General features: G+C 49.1%; 1 protein-coding gene across 1 annotated transcript; it reads right to left on the bottom strand.

Moving 5' to 3' along the window:
• Positions 1 to 1600: 1600 nt before the first annotated feature.
• On the bottom strand, positions 1601 to 20156 carry ABCG8 (ATP binding cassette subfamily G member 8). Its single transcript, XM_064276970.1, is given in 15 exon segments — positions 1601 to 1787; positions 1896 to 2025; positions 3503 to 3771; positions 4287 to 4363; positions 4799 to 5072; positions 5239 to 5248; positions 6702 to 6791; positions 6873 to 7035; positions 9407 to 9676; positions 9784 to 9855; positions 9858 to 9915; positions 10774 to 11009; positions 14592 to 14748; positions 16026 to 16169; positions 20040 to 20156. Coding segments are annotated over 15 exon segments (2205 nt in total). The 3' UTR covers positions 1601 to 1649.
• Between the last annotated feature and the right edge of the window lie 416 nt (positions 20157 to 20572).

A 20572-nucleotide genomic window follows, 5' to 3' on the forward strand; every position in this document is an offset into this window, starting at 1 on the left:
TAAGAGAGATAATGATACTGGTAAGGAGTGAACTTCTTGGCTCAAGTAGACACATGAGACTATGTGGGCAACTCCTGTCTGGAGGGGAGATGAGAAGGAAGAGGGGGACGGGAGCTGGTTGAATGGACACAGGGAATACAGGGAGGAGAGGAGGAGTGTGCTGTCTCATTAGGAAGATAGCAAGGTGTGCATAACTTTTTGTATGAGAGACTGACTTGATTTGTAAACATTCATTTAAAGCACACACACAAACACACACACACAAAAAACCCATGGAGCACAGTTCTTCTCTGACACACGTGGGGTTGCCATGAGCTCTAGTAGACTCGCTAGCAGCTGGTGGTCTGTAGAAGGGCAATATGCTACAATGGTGTTTCTCAAACTCAAATGGGCATACCAGTCCCCTGAGGATGTTCTTAAAATGAAGATTCTGACTCAGTAGATCTGGGTGGAGCCTGAGATCCTGACAAGCTCCCAAGATACTCGTGCTGCTGCTGGCCAGTCACTGCAGTTGAAGTAGCAAGAGCCTAGGGAACCTGCGATGATCTTCTCCTCTTTGCCTCCCAAACATCCGCCTTCCCCCTGCTTTTGGTTCCAGACTCTAATTTTCCTTTGGGAACAACCCTTTCCCAGCCTCAGCACGCACGTCCTGGATGACATGGTCCTGACGCTGATGTGACAAGCATATAACCTGGGTCTGCACTATCCCATGCCTGGCCACTAAGATGGTTTGGAGGCTGGTCCTGAGACCCAGCCTGGGCCAGTGAGATGCAATTCTGAGAGGCCTGGCTGAGCTGTAAACCTCTTGTCTCCATCCCCAGGAGCCTTCCTGGGCACCCAAGCCATGCAGGGGCCACGTAGACAGTGGCTCAGGGCTGGCCTTCCACCCTCTAACTCCTAAAGGCCTCAAAGGCCTTTCCGACCCCTACATGGCTCCACCACATAGTAGCTGTGTGACCTTAGCAAAAGGAATTTTTCTGTGTCCCAGTTTCCTCATCTATAAAACGGGATCTGCCTATCTCAGACACTGTTTGAGAGTCGAACGGTGTCGTTCGCTTTAAGTGTTTCGCTCTGTACCTGGAGCAGAGTAGATGCTCAATAAATGTAACTTTTTTTCAGTTTGGTTCTTCCATCCCATGAGTCCACACAAAAGGAAGGGATGGCACCTCGCTGTTATGTTTCAGAAGATGACTTTCTACATTGACAGTGGCTTCACACAGAGCTTTGGGAACCCTGCAAGATGAGGCCAAACCTTTTGCTAATTGTATTATTGTTCCCTCTGGGCCCTACCTATCCCTGTATAGCCTAGCTACTCAATTCTTACACAAATTTTCCCCCATTCTGCAGTGAATGGTCTATGTAAACACATATCAAAAGGAAATAAATTAGCAACATTGTAGATGTCACAGGTTTTCCTGTTCCCAGTAATCACCAGCTTCAGGCCAGCGAGCAGAAATCCCTTTCTACTGTCTTTATTCTACTGCCATCCCGTGGCCGACTTCTGCCACTGCAGCCCCACGGCTGGAGATAGCTGATCGGCTGTGTCCTCATTGTCCTCTTTGTCCCTGGGAAGGGCCCTTGGGAAGAAGGCAGTGCAGTTGGAGGCTCTGCTCAGGTCCCCCAGCAGCAGGCAGGATTCTGGGCACGCGTCACCAATCCTGTCTCGATTTCTGTTTGATGAACCTTAAGGCCATGTAGTAGAGGGTAACGAGGCTGACGCTGATACTGACGAGGATGAGATAGACGGCGTAGAGGGGTTGCGAGTTCAGGCCCATGTAGTCAGCGATCTGGAGGCACAAACACCCAGCGAGCTCATTAAGTAACGTTCAGTTGGATGTTCACCCGTTTTTGTGAAAAAGAAACGGGTTAAAATCCGAGGCCCCGTCACTGCTTACTCTGTCTCCCGAGATGCGGATGGTGAAGTTGCCAACCTTCAGGTAGTAGGTGTGTCCGTTAAATTGAACCTGCATCAACCCTTCAAAGCACCACCGGAGGAAGGACGCTTTGGAAACCCACGCCGGCCGGCACTGGAGACAGCGAAAGCCGCATCAGTCACGCGACCTCACGCATCGGCACAAAGGCTCAGCCTGCTCCCTGGGAGTGTGCACACCCTCGGTGGTGGCTGAAGCGTCCCTGAGAGAGGGTGTGGTGGCTCTCAGGGAGCAGGGAGAGAGAACAAAGGGGCAAGAGCACAAGAAGGCCCACTTGGGACACTGGGGTGGGATTGAGAGGGTCGAGTGTCTAAGGGGTCATCCACATGTTTGTTCTGCAAGTGCTAGTGAGCCTTCATCTGCCAGCAGCTGGCACACACTGCACGGAGCTATGGGCTGCAGAGACTCAGCAGGCCCAAACCAGAGGTTCTAAAGTCCATCCTCTGCTTCCTATGGAGATATTGTGGGGGGCGGGAGGTGCAGTGAGAAAGCAACAAACCCTGCCTGGGGTAGTCAGGAAATGCCTTGCAGAAGAGAGGCGAGTAGGAGTTCACAGTAGACAAGGTGGAGTATGCATGCCCTTAGAGAAGAGCCAGGAGTCCCTGGGTGGTGCAAAGGGCTAAGCACTTGACCACCAGCCAAAAGGTTGGTGGTTCAAACCCACCCAGAGCTGCCCAGAAAACAGGCTTGGTGGTCTGCTTCCGAAAGGTCACAGCCTTGAAACCTTGTGGAGCAGTTCTACTCTGCACACATAGGGTCGCCAAGAGTCGGAATTGACTCGACAGCAACTAACAACAGAGATGCCAGATGCAGACTTGGAGCTGAGAGGGTGGCTGTATTGGGGGCTTCAGAGAGCTGGGTTGAGTTGACAAGGAATTAGCCACCCTGGGAGTGTTGGAACAAGGTAGTTGCACAGATTTGCACCTTAGAAAGCCCACTTGGCCCCAAAGGCTTAGAGGGAAGTGGGGGACCAGAGTCACAGACAGGTGACTGGTGCATCAGCCCAGGATCAGGTGCTAGGGGCCAGGGCTGGGAGATAGAGCAAGCAGGCATTTCAGAAAGACCTAGAAGGCAGAAGGAGTCCCTGGGTGATGCAAACACATAATGCACTTAGCTGCTAACTGAAAAGTTGTCAGTTCAAGTGCACCCAGAGGTGGAGAACAAAGGCCTGGTGACCTACTTGTGAAAAACCAGCCATTGAAAGCCCTGTGGAGCGCGGTTCTTCTCTGACATACATGGGGCCACCATGAGTCAGAACTGACTTGACGGTAATTGGTTACTGGTAGGAGGCAGAACTGGCCCGGCTTGCTGGTGAAAGTGGAGACTGAAGGAATAAGAGAGTCAAGAGCTACTTCCCAGTGTCAGCCATGGCATACGAGAAGGTGTCATCTTCACCTCCTAATAGAGACATTCCCACTACGCACAGGATAGCTGGACAGGGCATTGCTCTCAGACAGCCAGCCTCAGTTGGAATCTAAATGGTGGGCTTTCATCTCCAGACAAAAGCAGGCTTCATGCAGACACACAAGGGCTAACAAGACTTAGTGGGTAGGGGGGAGCAGCCCTTACCTGTCCACAGGTTGTGCAAGCTTATCATGAAGCCCCCGGTGAGGAAGCAGCCCCCGGTGTAGAGAGCGTTGCCGAAGAAGGAGGACATATGGAAAGTGGGCAAGAGCGTGGTGGTGCACAGGGCCATGGCCCTGCAGCAGAAGACCACCAGCCAGACCAGCAGGAAGTACAGCAGGAAGTGCTCCAGGCCCGGCCGCAGGTTGACCAGGCAGTAGATGGGCAACCGGTAGATGACAACGTAGGCGCAGTGCTCTGGAAGCTCCCCCAGGATCTGCAAAGAAGAGCACCAGCCAGGATGTGGAGCCTGTGTGTCATTGACTGTTATTTTTAAAACCCCTCAAGGTTTCTTGTTGTGGTTAGTTGCTCTTGAATGGATTCTGACTCCTGGTGACCCCATGTGTGCGGAATAGAACTATGCTCCATAGGGTTTCCAACTTGCTTCCCAGGCACATGGTAAGGCTCAGGAGAGATAAACTCTGATAGCTGCTTCCCACCTTTTTTTGATTTTAGGTTCATGCTGACCAGATAAGTGTCATTCTTGATCCACAGTCCTGGGCCTTCTTGTAAAGGTTTTAAAAATATCAAGACTCTGGATAGAAGAGTCTTAGAATGTGGCATCTGCAAACAAAGATGGCGTACAGTCTCACGGGGATGGCCTGCCCCTGTGTTCTGCATGCCAGTGTCAGCTAACTGCTTCTCTGTAGTTTCTGTATGATGCAGGGCAGCATTTTCTGCCCGAACCCCCCACCCCAGGGTGGCCACTGGGTCTCAGCCCTGACCAGTCACCTTGGCAAAGAAATAAGGGCCTGCAGTGTACAGTCCATCCTCTAGCTCGCAGTAAAGCATCGCCCTCTCTGAGTAACCTAAGACAGGGAAAAAAGAGAACGAAAAAGTAACATTGATTTACAGTATTTGAGTCCCTCTTCATACAACTGAATATAGTTACATTGTCTGTATTTGTTACAGTTTTAGAAAACAGGACCAGAAAAACCACCCTAGTTTAGATGTTTGGTCAGGTGAGTCAGATCAGGGAAGGCCCTTTATGTTTTGCCGTTCTGTAACTTGTACTTGCTGGCAAGTATAAATACTGCTAGGATAGAGTTGGCTAAGACTCATCCGTCATTTGCTTTCATTTGTATACTAATATTAATGTGCAAGCTTTAAAACAATTATCATCTTTTATTTCACAATCCTCATGAAACTATTCAGCAAACCCTTGTCCGGGAGCTCAGAGGAACACATGAGCCTTCGACCAGCTTGTAGGGTGGTGATGCCGTCTCAGCTCAGGTGACACTCACATTTAGCTATGACATCCAGGATCACATTGAAAGGGATGAGAGCACCGATCAGGAACAAGAGGGCTGCTGTGTCCACAAAGGAGGGCTTGATGTCCCCATGGCCATAATACAGGAACCCAATGGTCAGGGACATTATACAGGCCTCCGCCCCATGGATGAGAAGTGTCAGCCAGTCTCGGAAGTTGTTAGAAATCTGACAACTTGAAAAACAAAAGAAAGTGCCCAGGGAACAATACATCAGGGCCTTGGTGGCCTTGGGAAAGTCACTTACTCTCTGTAAGCCTCAGTTTTTTCATCTGTGAAGTGGGGATGATAATACCTGCCTCAGAGTCACTGTGAGGATTAAATGAGGTCATTGATAAGAGCATCTACCCCAGAGCGCAGGTGCTCAATAAATGATTATTATTCTTATCATCAACATATCAGCCTTGCAATTTTACAGAAATTATCCTAAGGGCACAATCAATCAAATGCACAAAGATGTATGGACAAGGATGTAGCGTTGCTTGTAATAGCAAAAGCCTGGAAATAATCTGAATGTCCATCAACATGGACTTAATGGTCACAATAGCCAAAAAGTAGAAACAACCCAAGGGTCCATCAGCAGACGAATGGAGAAACACAATGTGGTACACTCATATAATGGAATACTCCAAAAAACCCCAATGCCGTCGAGTCGATTCCAACTCATAGCGACCCTACAGGCCAGAGTAGAACTGCCCCATACAGTTTCCAAGGAGCGCCTGGCGGATTTGAACTGCCAACCCTTTGGTTAGCAGCTGTAGCACTTAACCACTACGCCACCAAGGTTTCCAATGGAATACTACTCAGCCATAAGAAGAAATGAAGTGCTGGTCCTTGCTATAACATGATGGACCTTGAAAACATGACGCTGAGTGAAATAAGTCAGAACCAAAAGGCAAATATTGTATGACCCCACTTAAATGAAATATCTAAAATAGGCAAGTGTGTAGAGACCCAGGATGAGGAGTGGTTACCAGGGACTGAGGGGAAGGAAAATGTGGAGTTATTGCCTTAAGGGGCACTGAGTTTCTCTTTGGGGTGATGGAAAATGTTTGAACACAGGCAGTGGTGATGGCCAAACAACATGGTGAGCATAATGGCAGTGAATTTTATACTTAAAAATGGTTAAAAGGGCAAACGTTTTGTTACATATATTTTGCTACAACAAAAAACTGTGACTAGAGCCACACCAGGGAATGCCAGTTGTTAAGAAGAATGAGGAAGATCTAGCCGGGTGAGAGGTATAGGAGCGATTGATTCTAAGTGGAAAAAAAAAAAGGCTACAGAACAATACCCAGAGTAAACCAAACCAAACCCAGTGCCGTCAAGTCAATTCTGACTCATAGAGACCCTATAGGACAGAGTAGAGCTGCCCCATAGAGTTTCCGAGGGGAGCCTGGCAGATTCGAACTGCCGACCCTTTGGTTGGCAGCTGTAGCACTTAACCACCACGCCACCAGGGTTTCCATAGGCAGAGTATGATCCCTTTAAAATGTTTATATGCATAAAGACTTCCAGGAAGACACACACCAAACAGTTGGCTCTGGTTTTCTCTGGGGCCTGGCATGACAGGGGGCCTCCCTTTTTTCCACTTGAGTTTGTCCTGTATTGTCTGAATTTTTCACAATGATCTTGTGTTGTTTCTACCATCATCCAGCCGGTGAAGTTTTTTTTTTTTTTTTTCATTTAAAGAATAAAAAGTAAGAGGACTGGGGACATTGGCCGCTCTGTATCACGCTGGGGGCTGGAGCTGGTCTCAGAGACGCCATTTTTTCAGAGAATTCTATGTCTCAGTTCCACCTTCGAATTCACTTTAGACACTACTTAATCTGATTCTACAGATACTTTCTTGGGGGGAAATGAAACGACGGCCAATTACCAGATAAGTGTGGTAAACTGCTGGGCCAGTCCTGGCAGCTGGGGATCCGTGGGCCTCGGGAGGTCATTGGGGCCCTTCTGGAGGGCTGGGCTGTGGGAGGCAAAGGGCCAGATGGGTCACTGGCAGCCTCGTCAGCACGGTGCCCGCGCCCTCAGTGCCCAGCTGCCTTACCTCTCCACACATGGGCCGACGCCGAGCTCCTGAGGCCCTCCTCTCCACAGAAAGTCGTCAAAGCCACGCACTTTTTCAAGAAACAAGGCCGCCAGTGACCGAGCCTTCTCCCTGGTGGCCACCTCCTGCTCTCTGCTACGTCTGTCGATGCTGGTCAAGTCCACTGTAGGCAGAGGGTATGGGGCATGAGCGGCCCTTCCCTGGTGTGGGGATGGGGGGAGGGGGGTGCTCCGGACCTGCTCTCCACCTTCCCAGGTGAACGGGAAGTGAGGGTCAGAGCATCTTTCAGAGGGAGGCCCTTAGGGCTGCCTTGCCCTGCCAGGCCTGACCATGTAGGCTTACAGAGCGCCAGGCTATGGGGACAGCGAGGCCCTGGTGAATCTGGCCCGCCCCCAAGGACCACCACCAGGCTTGGTCTGGAGCACTCCCAGGACAGGACAGAACCAAACAGGAGGCACTTGACCTTCAGAACCAGAGGCCACGGCACAGGCATGCCGGGGCTCCAACTCCAGCTGTCCAAGAAGGTGGGGCCTAGTCTCCCAGGTCGGCCTGTGCCCAGGGAGAAGATGGGCTGGTCAGGGGCTCCTGGGCACTTCTGCTTCTCATTATAAGTTGCCAATTTGGCACATGGCGACTTGGCTTCCCAAGCAGGCTGCTCAAAGGGGAGCAGGTGTTGGCCCAAGGACACCAGGCCCCGTCTCTCACAGGTAGAGTTCTCCACGGCCTTTAGTCAGCCGCTCTGCCCTGGGTGGAGCCAGCAGACCAGCCGCAGAACCACTGCTGATGGCAGACCCTGAGATCCCAGGGGAGGCTCCAGGGGAAGCAATGGCAGCTCCAGCCCCAGCCCTCGCTCTCCCAGGGCCTCTGCCTTCAACCTCCAAAGACCCACGCTGCTGGAAAAGGCAAACCCCGCCCAGTGCAGCCAGGGCCTTCTAAGCCCACCTCACATCAGCCCACAGGGGCTTTCGTCCCTCCATTCCTTCTGCAGAGCCTGGACTCGGCTGGGGGTTATCCCCTAGCCTCTCTCCTGTTTCCTCTTCGCATTTCACAACACATCTCAAGACCGATATATCTAGGAGGGGAGCTGGAGGTTTGAATCCAACCAGAGGTACCTCAGAAGAAAGGCTTGATGAGCTACTTCAGAAAAATCAGCCTTTGAAAACCTACGGAGCAGAGTCCTACTCTGACCCTCATGGGGTTGCCATGAGTCGGAGTCAGCTTGGCACCTGGCACTGACACTGGCGTTATGGGTGTTTGACTTCTCTTAACCCCTCTCCAGGGTTACTTCAGATCTCTTCCTAGAGGCCAGGTTGGCATATGTACTCTGCCCCCTTATCTCTGAATGTGACAGCTGGATTAACGATGGCACGCACTAGCAGGAAGTGAGGAGGGCACCTGACCCCAGGGAGGGAGGGCGATGGCTATGTGAGTTCATGAGGGGTGGTGTGGGTGCAGAGGGTGAGGGCTGCTGCCCGGATAGACTGGCCTGTCCTTCCTGGCGGATGGATGGAGGGCGGCTAGGAGGGCTGGTGAGGAGGGCAGGAGAACAGAGCCAGGGTCAGGGCTGGGACAGACACTCCAGGTGGGGGTTCTATTTCTGCACCCTACCACTATGCCCAGGCAGACAGGTTGTTTAGCACTTTGGGCTCCAGTTTTAGCTGTAAAGATGGAGATGACCCTGATGTAGAGTGTCAAATGGGAGACCCCTGGAGGTTGTCACCTCTGGTCCTCAAGTAAATGGTCCTGCCCTCATGCTTATTGGTAAGGTCCTTATTGCACCTTGCCATCCTGAGAAGAAGGTTGGGCTCCTTGACCACCTTGGCCCATGTTTCAAGGCTATGGGTCAGGCGCCCTGTGGGCCCTGATGCAACCGTGCCACAGTCAGGCAGCCACTTCAACCCTCAGCACCCAGGGTCCACAGTGGGTGCCTGGGAAGGCAACTGCCCCCCCAGGAATGAGGGGAGAGTCTCATGCTGCCCTTAGGGCTCTATGCTGAGGACTCAGGCAGAGCTGAGCCAACCTGAGCAATTTTCGTATCTAGAGATTCGCTGGCCAAGGCCACCAACAGGTCCTGAGCTGGCCCTCGCCTGCACCCCCTCGCCCCCAGAACCTTCAGGCTCCCTGCCTCCGAGGGGGCACCGCGGCCCAGGTTTAAGATTTCATCATGGCTTTATGACCTCAAATTCCCTAAATTTCCCTACAGAGCCTGAACAAGGTCACATTCTAGAAATTGAACCAAACCCTCTTGAATTCTATCCCCTCCAGTCTCTGGAATGCCCAGAAGTTTTTTCTCTCATGTGTGCAGAAGCATGGCTGTTTGTCAGAAGCTGCTCTTTGCAGGTCCTTATTTCTAGCATCTGATACTTGGCAAACAGACCCATCGCTTGCACCCCACTCTGCCCACCACCTGCATCCTGGTTCCCCTCTCCTGAAGCTTCTGCAAGCTTCTCTCCTGGATCTTTTCACTCAGCTCCAGCAGTGCATGGGCCTGCGGGGAGCCCCTGTATACCCGCACCTCTGGCCCCATGGCTCACCATAGAAGTCAGCAGGGTTACTGTAGCGAGGACAGGGGTGGCCGATCTCTGTGAAATACTGGACCATGTGCTGAGCTTCCCCCAAGTAGACGGTGGTGCCAGATGTCATCAGGAGGACCAGGTCAAACAGCCGGAAGATGTCCGACCGGGGCTGGTGGAGGGAGATGAGCACCAGCCTGTTGCCTTTGGCCAGCCTGGACAAGGTCCTCACCAGGTTGTGAGCTGTGAAGCTGTTGAGTCCCGAGGTTGGCTGGTCCAGAATGAGGATGCCTTCCCAACAGAGAGAGAAGCCTGGTGGGTCAGCAGCATGCTGGCCGGGCTAGGCCGAGGTGGACAACACAGGTCACTCGTCTCCCCACTGGCCCCATGGCTCTCACCTGGGTTCCACAGGAGCTGCACGCCAATGCTGACTCTCCTCCATTCGCCCCCCGACACCCCCCGCACGTATGCTTGCCCACACGCGTGTTGGCACACTGCCGCAGCCGAAGCTCTGCGATTACGTCCTCCACCTGGAGGCAGGAGAGAGCTGAGGGCTTTAAAGCTCACACCCAGGGAGCCCTGTGGCATGGTGGTTAAGAGCTCAGCTGCTAGCTAAAATGTCGGCAGTTCGAACCCACTAGCCACTCCTTGGAAACCCTATGGGGAAGTTCTACTCTGTCCTGTAGGGTCACTGTGAGTCAGAATCAACTCGACGGCAATGGGTTTGGTTTTTGGTCCAGGGCTGGAAGGTCCCTAGGTGACACAGTGGCTTTCACTCAACTACTAACCAAAAGATTGGTGATTCGGACCCATCCAACAGTGCTGTGGAAGAAAGGCCTGACCACCTGCTCCCATAAAGTTTATAGCCAGAAAACCCTATGGGGCAGCACTCCTCTGTCCCATGGGGTTGCCATGAGTTAGAATTGACTTGACAGCAGCAGGGTGGATCTTTTCCAGGGCCGGAAATAATTCGACTCAAAGTAAAAATGCCTGCACCTTCGGTTGGGTTTTAAAGTGAAGGAGGACAGCTCCTGCTGCTATGTTCATCCCCCTGATTCTTTCCACAGATGCTGAGCAGCTTCTGTGTGCTGGGCACAATGGCACGTGATGGAGACGTGGCCATGTACAGGGACAAGAGCGCTGGGATCCCTGCCCATATGGAGGCTCAGAAAGCAAGCCAACAGGCAAACACACAAATCATAAGTGTTTGCCTGTTGGAGCCCAGACGTGCAGGGTAAGACTCTGGGGGCGTTTGGGGCAGACGATAGTGAGTTAGTTGCTCAGATTCCACCTGTGGCCGGGTCCTGGCCGGGTAGGGAGGGGTGCAGAGGGGAAGGAGACCATGGCTTCTCAGATCTCGAGGGTCACCACTGGGGTCAGGGAGTTACCCTTTTGTCGTGCTGGGCCTGGGAGAAGGTTCTGGGCAGGCGAAGCTGGGCGATGAAGGCCAGGGTCTCCCGGACGGTCAGGTTGGGCAGCAGCTGGTCGTGCTGGCGCACGTGGGCCACACACTTCCTCACCTGCTGCGGGGTGCTAGGCTTCCCGTTGATACAGATCTGGCCCAACTTGACACCACCACAGACTCGGCCAGTGATCACATCCAGCAAGGAGGCCCTCCCACAGCCTGTGAAGCCCCCAGAAAACGTCCCTGAGAGCAGAGCTTTTGTGGGCCAGCTTGGAAGACACCGCTCCCTGTAATTCTCTGGCCGCCATCAACAGCTCTGGCCTTACAGAAGGGACCAACCCTAGGCAAAGTGGCAGGGCTCTCAGGCCTGGATGGGGTAGCCCCAGCACATCCACTGGGGCTCCAGGCTTTTACCTTCAGCCGACGTGAGCACCCGTAGAGGCTGGGGGTACCTTGGTGCTGGGGGCTCAGGCCAGGGGAGCTGGAGGCTTCATGAGGAGGAGAAACTGGAGCCCTGACAGCCACAGGCTTGCCTGAGCCTGGAGCCTTTCCCTGCCCACCACTAACAAAAGTGCAAGGCTGGCGTTAATTGCAACATGAAGCGTAACTATTTTTGGCTGGCAAACACGCCAGTAATATCTCATCACACAACATTGTTTGGCTCAGAAGCTGGCTTTGTGGGAAGGATTAATGTGGAGAAGTAATAGGATGCCTTTAAAAAATGCAAAACCAGAACCTGTTTTGAGAAATAAGGGAGGAAAAAAAAGAAACAATACACGTGGAAATGATTTTTAAACTATAGCACCGTGTACACGTATGCTCTAAATTTCCCTTACAACCTTCCTGCTCTCATTTTTCTTTGTGGTGCTTTTTACTCTCTCTCTAAAAATTGGTTAACGCTGGGGGCTGATGACCCAGAAAGCAAGGTAAGCACAGGCTTACTTATGCTTACTAACTAATCAATCTGTAGTGACCAATTAATTTCACGTGGGTTTCACCATATTTGGGTCATCCGTCCCTGTCAGGGATTATAAATTTGAAAAGAGGCTTTGATTCTGTAGGAAACTGATGTGAGGTTGGGAGAGAGACAGATGCCAGCCATACTGAGAAGCCGAATCTTTGATGTGGTGAAAAAAATGTGAAATTGTTCACTACAAACAATTCGGTAAGTGAGGTAAGCACCATGCTTACCTTGCGTATTGGATAATCTGCCCCTGGTTAACGCCATTCACTTCCAAATGACATATTGGTTGTTGTCAGTTTGGGAAAGAAAGCATCAGATTGGATGTCCCTCCCCAAAGCATTTATTCCGTGAGGCCTATCGTCAGCCCTTCTGTTTTGTTGACGGCTATTTAAGTTGTGATGTACCCTCAAGCAAGACTATACAGAATTCCCACAGAAGAAGCCCGGCTGAATATGAGTGCACATTCCAAAATTACAAAATATACAAGGTGCCAATGCATCATAACGAAGCGTCAGCAAAAACAATGTACAGTAGAATTAGATCCTCAGTCTTTAAATAGTGTAATTATCGTATAAAATATAAAACCTTTACAATAAAGATATTTAAAGAAATAAACAAAAATGAGTGAAGAGCAATATATGATTTTGTTTGTTTGTTTAAAGACCAGGCAGTTTTGAAAAGGAATCAAGTAGAATTTCTCAAATTAAATTTTATTAAATTAAAAAGCAAAAGAAACCAGCTAAACAGCAGATTAGACACCAGTGAAGAAAGAATGGCCTGGACAATAGATCTGAAGAAATTAGTAAGAACTAGCATAGAGATGGAAACCCTGGTGGCGCAGTGGTTAAGAGCTACGGTTGCTAACCATAAAGGTTGGCGGTTCAAACCCACCAGGCACTCCTTGGAAGCCCTGTGGGGTGGTTCTACTCTGTCCTTTAGGGTCTTTATGAGTCAGAATTGACTCAGTGGCAACGGGTTTGGTTTTTGGATTTTGAGCATAGAGACAATGAGATTGAAAATGTAGGAGAGAAGTTAACAAAGTGGATAAAATTAACACCAGAGTGTATCTTACGTGATTTCCTGCCAGAAAGAATGAAAAGAATGGGGAAGACAATGTTTGAAGAGACAACAGCTAAAATTTTTCTAGCACTGATGAAAAGTACCAGTTCTCAGAATCAGGAGTCTCAATCAATCCTAAACAAGGTAAATAAAAATAAATTCACACCTAGACACATCAAAGTGAACTGCAAAAAGCAAACACAAAAAGAAGATCTTAAAATCAGCCAAAGAGAAAACAAAACTAAACAGATTTCTACCAAGGAGCAATTAGGCTGGTAACAGACTTCTCATAAGCATCAAAGGAGTTCAAGAGACATTGAAATAATGCCTTCAAAGTACTGAGCAAAAATAAATGTCAGCCTTGAATTGTATACCCAGATAAACTGTCATTCAAAAACTAGTAAGATGAAGACATTTTCAACTAAATAAAAACAGTTTACCGCCAGCAGACCCTTACATTTCTGAAGGTTGTACCTCAAGAAGAGAGAAACTAAATTCAGAAGGAAAGACGAGTAAAAAAAAAAAAAAAAATTGGTACCTAAAAAAGTACATTTAAACAAACATTGGTGGTATAAAATTATTACAATAACAATAGTTAATTGATGGGGCTGAACAACAACAACGAAAAAAAAACAAGGAGAATATAAAAATTCCAAATAATTACATATAGGAAGGTAGAGTGTTCTTTGTGGGAAAGTATACTTGGGTCCTTTTATTGTTCTGATAGATTATAGAGATATCAGTTGGCTTTAGACAACAATGTGCATGCTGAAAACAGTAAACACAAAAAGAATACAACAGAGGGAATAACTTCCAAACTGGTAGAGGGAAGAAAGATGAAATAGAAGGAGACTGTAGTCTGTTTGCCGTAACCCCTTTCAGCTCTGACATTGTATAATTTACAATTTGGCCTGTGGAAGCGACAATTTCAGGTACGTCAATAATCTGGATCTTTGCCGAGAGTTGAAGCTTGCTGTAAAACTGGAGGGGCTATCTGAGAAGAGATAGTTGCCATGAGGGCTGTGTCTACCAGCTGTCGGGCCGTAACCAGGACTCTGTGGAAGGAGCAATCTGAAGGAGTGCCTCTCAGTGGCTGGACGGGGGCGAATTAACCAGTAAGCAAGGTACACACAGGCTTAATGGTGTTTACTTACTGATCTGTGGAAACCCTGGTGGTGTAGTGGTTAAGAGCTACAGCTGCTCACCAAAAGGTCAGCAGTTCAAATCCACCAGGCACTCCATGGAAACCGTATGGGGCAGCTCTACTCTGTCCTCTAGGGTCGCTGTGAGTCAGAATTGACTTGATGGCAACGGGTTTGGTTATTTGGTTTCAATAATCTGTAGTGTGTAATTCCACATCTTTGATGTGGTGAAAAACAGGTGAAATTGTGCACTGCAGATTAGTGAGTAAGCACAAGTAATCCCGTTCAAAGCTTGCTTATTGGGGAATTGGTTGGAGGGACGGAATGAAACTGCCTGATCTTGGGAAAGCCTATTGCCTTATCTCAACAGAGAAGTTATCTAAAGACATGCAGCTTGAGGTGGACAAGAGGTACACCCATGAACCTCTAGCATAATAACAACTACCTAAGAGCTAGTAAATGGAGGAGCTAGGATTTGAACCCAGGCCTGTCTGACCCAGAACCTGTGCTCTCAACCACAGTGCTATATTATTCCATGGGTCAGAAGCTCTGTAAGAAGCATCCTTTTGTCCCAGGGCGCATTCTGCACCCCAGGAGAGAGGGAGGCCAGGGCCCCACTATTTGACTGTAGTGTACCTGAGCTTCCTTCGACGGCCAACATCTGCCCACTTCTCACTTTGAAGCTCAGGTTCTGGATACCCAGCTCATAAGAGTCCTGGCTGTGGTGTGACTTCCAAGGCACCCTTAACTGAGCCAGATTCTCAAACCAAGGCACCTGGGAGGCCAGGTTCACCTGTGGGGAGACAGCAGAACGTTCCTCAAAGAGATGACTAGACCAGAGGCCTTCAGCAACTTCTGTCCAGCTTCCTTGTGCCCAGCGTGGCAGGGACATCTCCCTACCAATACACAACAGGCAACTTCCCCCGCTGTCCAGGTCCTACCAGACATGAAGGCTCAACCCAGCCATGCTGAGAGCCTGAAGCTGCCATTTCCAAGTTTGAAAACAAGGGGGAATGGAAAGTACATGCAATAGCAGAGCAAAAATAAAAATAAAAATACAGTCAAAAGCAAAGCAACAAGTTCATCTAATAATAAATTGTAATTAACTAATAATTTATTGAGTGCTTATTATGTACAAGGCGCTGCGTTAATTGCTTCATACCCTCTATCTCACTGAAACCTCATTGCAAACCTGTAACATAAGTCCTACCGAAATCCCTGTCTTACAGGCTCAGAGTAGTTAAGTAACTTGCTCAAGGTCACATAGCCAGTAAGTGGCAGAGCAGAGAAAGGCTCTGGTGTGGCTCATCAACTATTCCTAATTCACAGTCACAGGAAGCCAGACTCAGGCCTTTGAGGTTCACCATCCCAGGCCCACCCTGTTCCGTCTGGAAAACCTGTGATCTGCCCCTGGGGAGGTGTGGGAAAGAGGCATCCTTGAACCCTACCAGGAGATTTCTGAGTCTTTGCAAGGCCAGTGGTCCTTTTGCTCTGGATGTTTTGTTAGCTCCAGGGGCAGTACATTGTATAATTTTAAAAAATGACAGAAAAGACGGTGAAATCTAAATAAAGTCTGTAGCTTAGTTAATACTGTTAACTAACGTAGCGCCATTGTAAATTGCTTAGTTTTGATAATTGCAGTATGTCTATGCAAGATGTTAGCATTAGGGGAAGCCAGGAAAATGGTCTATGGGAGCTCTCTGTGCTATCTTTTTCTCTTTTCCGAAAGTCTAAGATTATTTCAAAATATAAAGTTAAAAGAGGATGGCAGAGATTTTTTTCCCATAGGTTCACGCATTTTGCTTTACATTTTAACCACCGTCCCATTCTCTTTTCATGCCTGTCCACCTCCAGGTAAAATATGTGTAGCTGATGAGCAAGGGAAGTCACTGCGGTGCTTGACCCTAGCACGTGAGAGATCAGCTTGGGCTGGATTCTGTCCCTGCCCTGACCTTCAGGGCAGCAGGCCTTCAGAGAGGTGGCACCCTCCCCTTCCACTTGGGGAGCTGTTTGGCTTTCCCTACTCACTCTCCCCACCTCATGCAAACTGTAAATCAGGTGTCACCTGACCTGGTAGCTGAGGTCTCGAATCTCCAGGATGTTGGACTGGCCGCTGTAGGTGAAGCACAGGCTGTTGTCACATTCAGAGGAGAATAAGCTGTCCTGGAGGTCCTGCTGGGAGACATAGCAGGGGAGGGACTCATCTGGGAGCTGCTGAGGATGTGGGAGAAGGCAGGAGGAGAAGACAGACAGGGGAGAGCAGCAGCATGGGTGAGGCCCCTACTTGGCAAGATGGGTTTGAGCAGGTGGAGCCCAAGGGCTTTGAGAGAATAGTATCGTAGATGAAGACACATCTCTCCTTCCCGACAGAGAGGGCTCTGGGGCTTCCCCCAGCACAGCTCCTGGCCCCAGAGAACCTCAGCCTCAGGCTGGCAAAGCCTGAAGCAGCCCATGGGGAGGAGTCCCAGGCCCTGGGCTGGAGAGAGCTGTGAGAGCATCAACGCTGGGAAGGCCTGAGCTGGGAGCTGGCCAACCCTTGGGCTTTCATGTTCTCCTCCCTGGCTCTGGGCTAATATCTCCTGATGACAAGAGTTGCGTACCCAGCATGTGAGAGGAAAGCAGGTGTCAACAAGTAAAATGCTCAATATGTGTGAGGATACCATCATGAGAAAAGTCACGTCTTATTTCCATGAGGAGTTTTGCACAACAAAGCCATTGAAAATGTGGTTGGGGACTTCAGAGGAACTCCCTTCTCATCATCATCATCGTCATCGGTGTCACCTCATGGTATTGTTGTTGTAGTTATTATTGGGGTGGTGGTATATTTGAATGTACAGTAAAACCTGTGAAAGCCAGAATCTGTGTAAGGTGGAAACCTGACAGAGAAGTGAAACTCAAATATTTTCTGCTAAAAAAAGAGGAAAGTAGTAAGGTGGAAAACTTGCAAGACCCAGAAAAATAAGACCGTCCTGTCAAGCTCTGGCTCTCACAGATTTCACTGTACATCAACCAAATCCATATCTGATGGTATCAACTGATATCTTTGAGTTCCATTTGTAGCTGAAAGGTTCTTCTATTTTACCAGTCCCATCGTCTAAATCTTTGAAGCTGAACAAAGAAGAATCCAACCACTGAGGTTTCAGTGTCTAGTGCATTCCGTTTTTCTTCTGCTTCTGTGGTACAGGGAGAAGTGTGTACACCCACTCATCACTTAGAGACATAGTTATGTTCCAAAGACCAGGTCGTTATGTGGAAATTGGCATACTAAAATGGAGGATGACCACAACAGATCACAAAACAGAGGATGATTACATCATTATGTAACTGCCAAATTACATCTTTACGTAACTGCCAAACCACTGAGAATCATGACCCAGCCAAGCTGACACACAAACTTAACCATAACAACCAGCGTTATTCTTGCCTCCAACCTCTGCATTCATTGCTGCCAGATGTATGTCGTTAGTGTGCAAAATAGTCGGATAGTAGATTTTTACTATTGTAAATGTGAAATGTTGAATAACGAGACAGTCAATAAGTGAGGAGTAGGTACATTCATCAACAAGTTCCTGCTGACTCTGGCTTCCTTCCAGCAAAGCCACTTCTCATACTGATGCTTCCTCCCTTCAATCAATCAAGCACCCAACAAACGCTTATTGGGAGCCCATATCATGCTCCAGTCTTAGAGTTGGGATACCAAAACCAAAAAACCAAACCCAGTGCCGTTGAGTCAATTCCAACTCACAGAGACCCTACAAGACAGAGTAGAACTGCCCCGTAGAGTTTCCAAGGAGCACCTGGCAGATTTGAACTGCAGACCCTTTGGTTAGCAGCCATAGCACTTAACCACTACGCCACCAGGGTTTCCAAGTTTGGGATACAGAGGTGAAAAAGACAGCCCTCCAGGAGCTTAGATTTTAGTGGGCAAGACAGATGATTAGAATGGAGGGCCAGACAGGCCAGGACATAGAGGCAGGCTGACCTCAAGCGTCCGATGACAGCATTTTTTCACTGTGCCCACATACACACTTGCACCTTACATGAAATAACCAGTTTAAAACAAAACAAAACAAAAACAGTTGCCTTTGAGCTGATTCTGACTTACGGTGACCCTGTGTGTGTCAGAGTAGAACTATGCTCGATAGGGTTTTCAATGACTGATTTTTCAGAAGTAGACTGCCAGACTTTTCTTCTGAGGTGCCTGTGGGTGGACTCAAACCTCCAACCCTTCAGTAAGCAGCCAAGCACACTAACCATTTGTACCACCCAGGGACCTCTTACATGAAATAACATGGCGGAAACAAACACCCCATGGTCTCTTTGTCAAAGCAGCCCTGCAATGGTGAGCATGAAAGGTCCCCAGAAACGACTATGTTCCAGGCCTACAGAAGTGGAGTGAAATAAATACAGCACCTTGTAGGGTGACTTTCTGCCACAGCCCCACAGTGAGTAGCACCCAGAGGTCCCGTACAGCATGAAAAGCAGCAGACCATCGCCACTTACATTGTTTCATGTTTGAGCTATTACCAGAAAGACGTGAAATTATACGGGAAAACTGGGAAAGATAAATATCAGTTCACAAGAGAGGTTATCAGGTCTTCAAAGCTATCGGTGATTATTTAGTTCAGTCATGGGTACATGGGAGTTCACTATTCTTTAAATCGTTTTGTCTGAAATACTTTAAAATATATTTTCAAACTGAAAGATTGAGCACCCAGAGAGAGCAGGACCTTGGGTTTTACCTCCCCCTTGTCCGGGGCCCCAGCTGCCAATGCTGCCAAAGCAGGAGTGAAGATGGGGTAAGGGGTGGGGGTGGAGGCAGCTGGAGGTTTGCACCCTCAGAGATGGAGAGTGATGTTCTTGGGAAGACCAAGAACAGCTCAGGTTGCTGCTGGGCCACGGAAGGTCAGCTCTGCCTCTGTGGCCCACACCCTCACTCTCCACCTCCACCATCGTCACACACAATGCTTAGTTTTTCCATTTGAGGTTGTTAAACTACCAGAAATCCTATCAATTTCTCAGAGATTCATTTGGGCTAACAAGCATCTTTTTTTTTTTTTTATGCAAATATCCATAGGAGGGATATGGAGCCATTAGTCACGTAGTAGAGGATTATGGGAGCCCCTGGGTGCTGTAGACGGCTAAGAGCTCAGCTGCTAACCAAAAGGTTGGAGCTTTGAGCCCTGGTGGTGCAGTGGTTAAGAACTATGCCTGCTAACCAAAAGGTCAGCAGTTCAAATCCTCTAGCTGCTCCTTGGAAACCCTATGGGGCAGTTCTACTCTGTCCTATAGGGTCACTATGAGTTGAAATTGACTCAATGGCAATGGGTCATAGGTTAATCTACTTCTGAAAAATCAGCTGTTGAAAACCCTATGGAGCACAGTTCTGTTCAGATACACGGGGTTGCAGTGAATCGAATTAGACTCCATGGTAACTGTTTGTTTTTAATATAAGATTATGAGTTAGCGCAGACGTTACCTTGTGGCCAAAAGCTCCCAGGCTAGATTTAGGGGTGGGGGAACTGCCAAGGATGGAAGGCTAGACATTTTGGGGTCTGGAGCAACGTGTGGAGGGGTGGAGCTGCGCTCTAAGAAGGTGGAGGGGCCGGGGGAGACTGAGATAAACGAAAGGCAAGAGGTGGCAGCTCCCTGCTCCCAGGCTCCCCCTCTGCCTCTCTTACTCCCAGTGGCCAAGCGGCCTGCGTAGGCCCGCCCAGGCCCCCACGTGCCATCCGAGGACTGTGCCTCCCGGGAGCTGCACAGGCAACTCAACTCTCGGAGAAGAGAACTCACACCTGGGTTTGGGCAATGCCTCCGTTCTGGAATATTCTCCTTGGCTCCCAGGAAGGATTTGTTAGATTCTTCCTGAGGTTTTGACAAACTCTCTGTATTTTTCAAAGACTTAAATATCTATTCGGCTGACATCTTAATCAGTATGACTGTCAGGACATCACTTGATTTTCTGACAGGTGACACCCAAAAAAGTAAAAGCAGCTTTATTTGTAGGTAACCAGCTCAGCGTCTGCTGGGCTACGTTGTAATTTCTCCCTGTATTAACTTCTGATCAAATTCCTGAGTCAGAACCACAGACTGAAGGAAACTCGGGGGGCCAGGAGTTCCTCGTTCTGCGATGAGCAGCCTGTGCCCCAGAGAGGGAGGGCGACGTGACGAGGCCTCAGGGCTGGTTTTCACAGCAGCCATGTAGGGTTTTGGCTGAAAGGGTGATCCTGGGCCTTTACTAGAATGTTCGGGCTAGATCTTACACCGGCTCTGCCCTGAGGCCGGGCACCTCTGTTGATAATAATTGTAATTTACTAATAATTTATCAAGTGCTTATATGTACAAGACACTGTGTTAATTGCTTCATATCCACTTTTTCATTCAATCCCCATTACAAACCTGTAACATGAGCACTACTATAATCCCTGTTCTACAGATGAGGCTCAGAGTAGTTAAGTAACTTGCCCAAGGTCACACAGCTAGTAAGTGGCAGAGTGGAGAAAGGCTCATCGGGCTTCTCTTCTCTGTGAGTTCTTCTCCTCCTCTGGCCATGCAACTGCCACAGATGAGGAGTCTGTGGGCCAAGGACACTCACCACTCCAGGTACCTCAGGCCCC

The sequence above is a fragment of the Loxodonta africana genome, chromosome 26, assembly GCF_030014295.1.
Source record: "Loxodonta africana isolate mLoxAfr1 chromosome 26, mLoxAfr1.hap2, whole genome shotgun sequence".
NCBI lineage: Eukaryota > Metazoa > Chordata > Mammalia > Proboscidea > Elephantidae > Loxodonta > Loxodonta africana.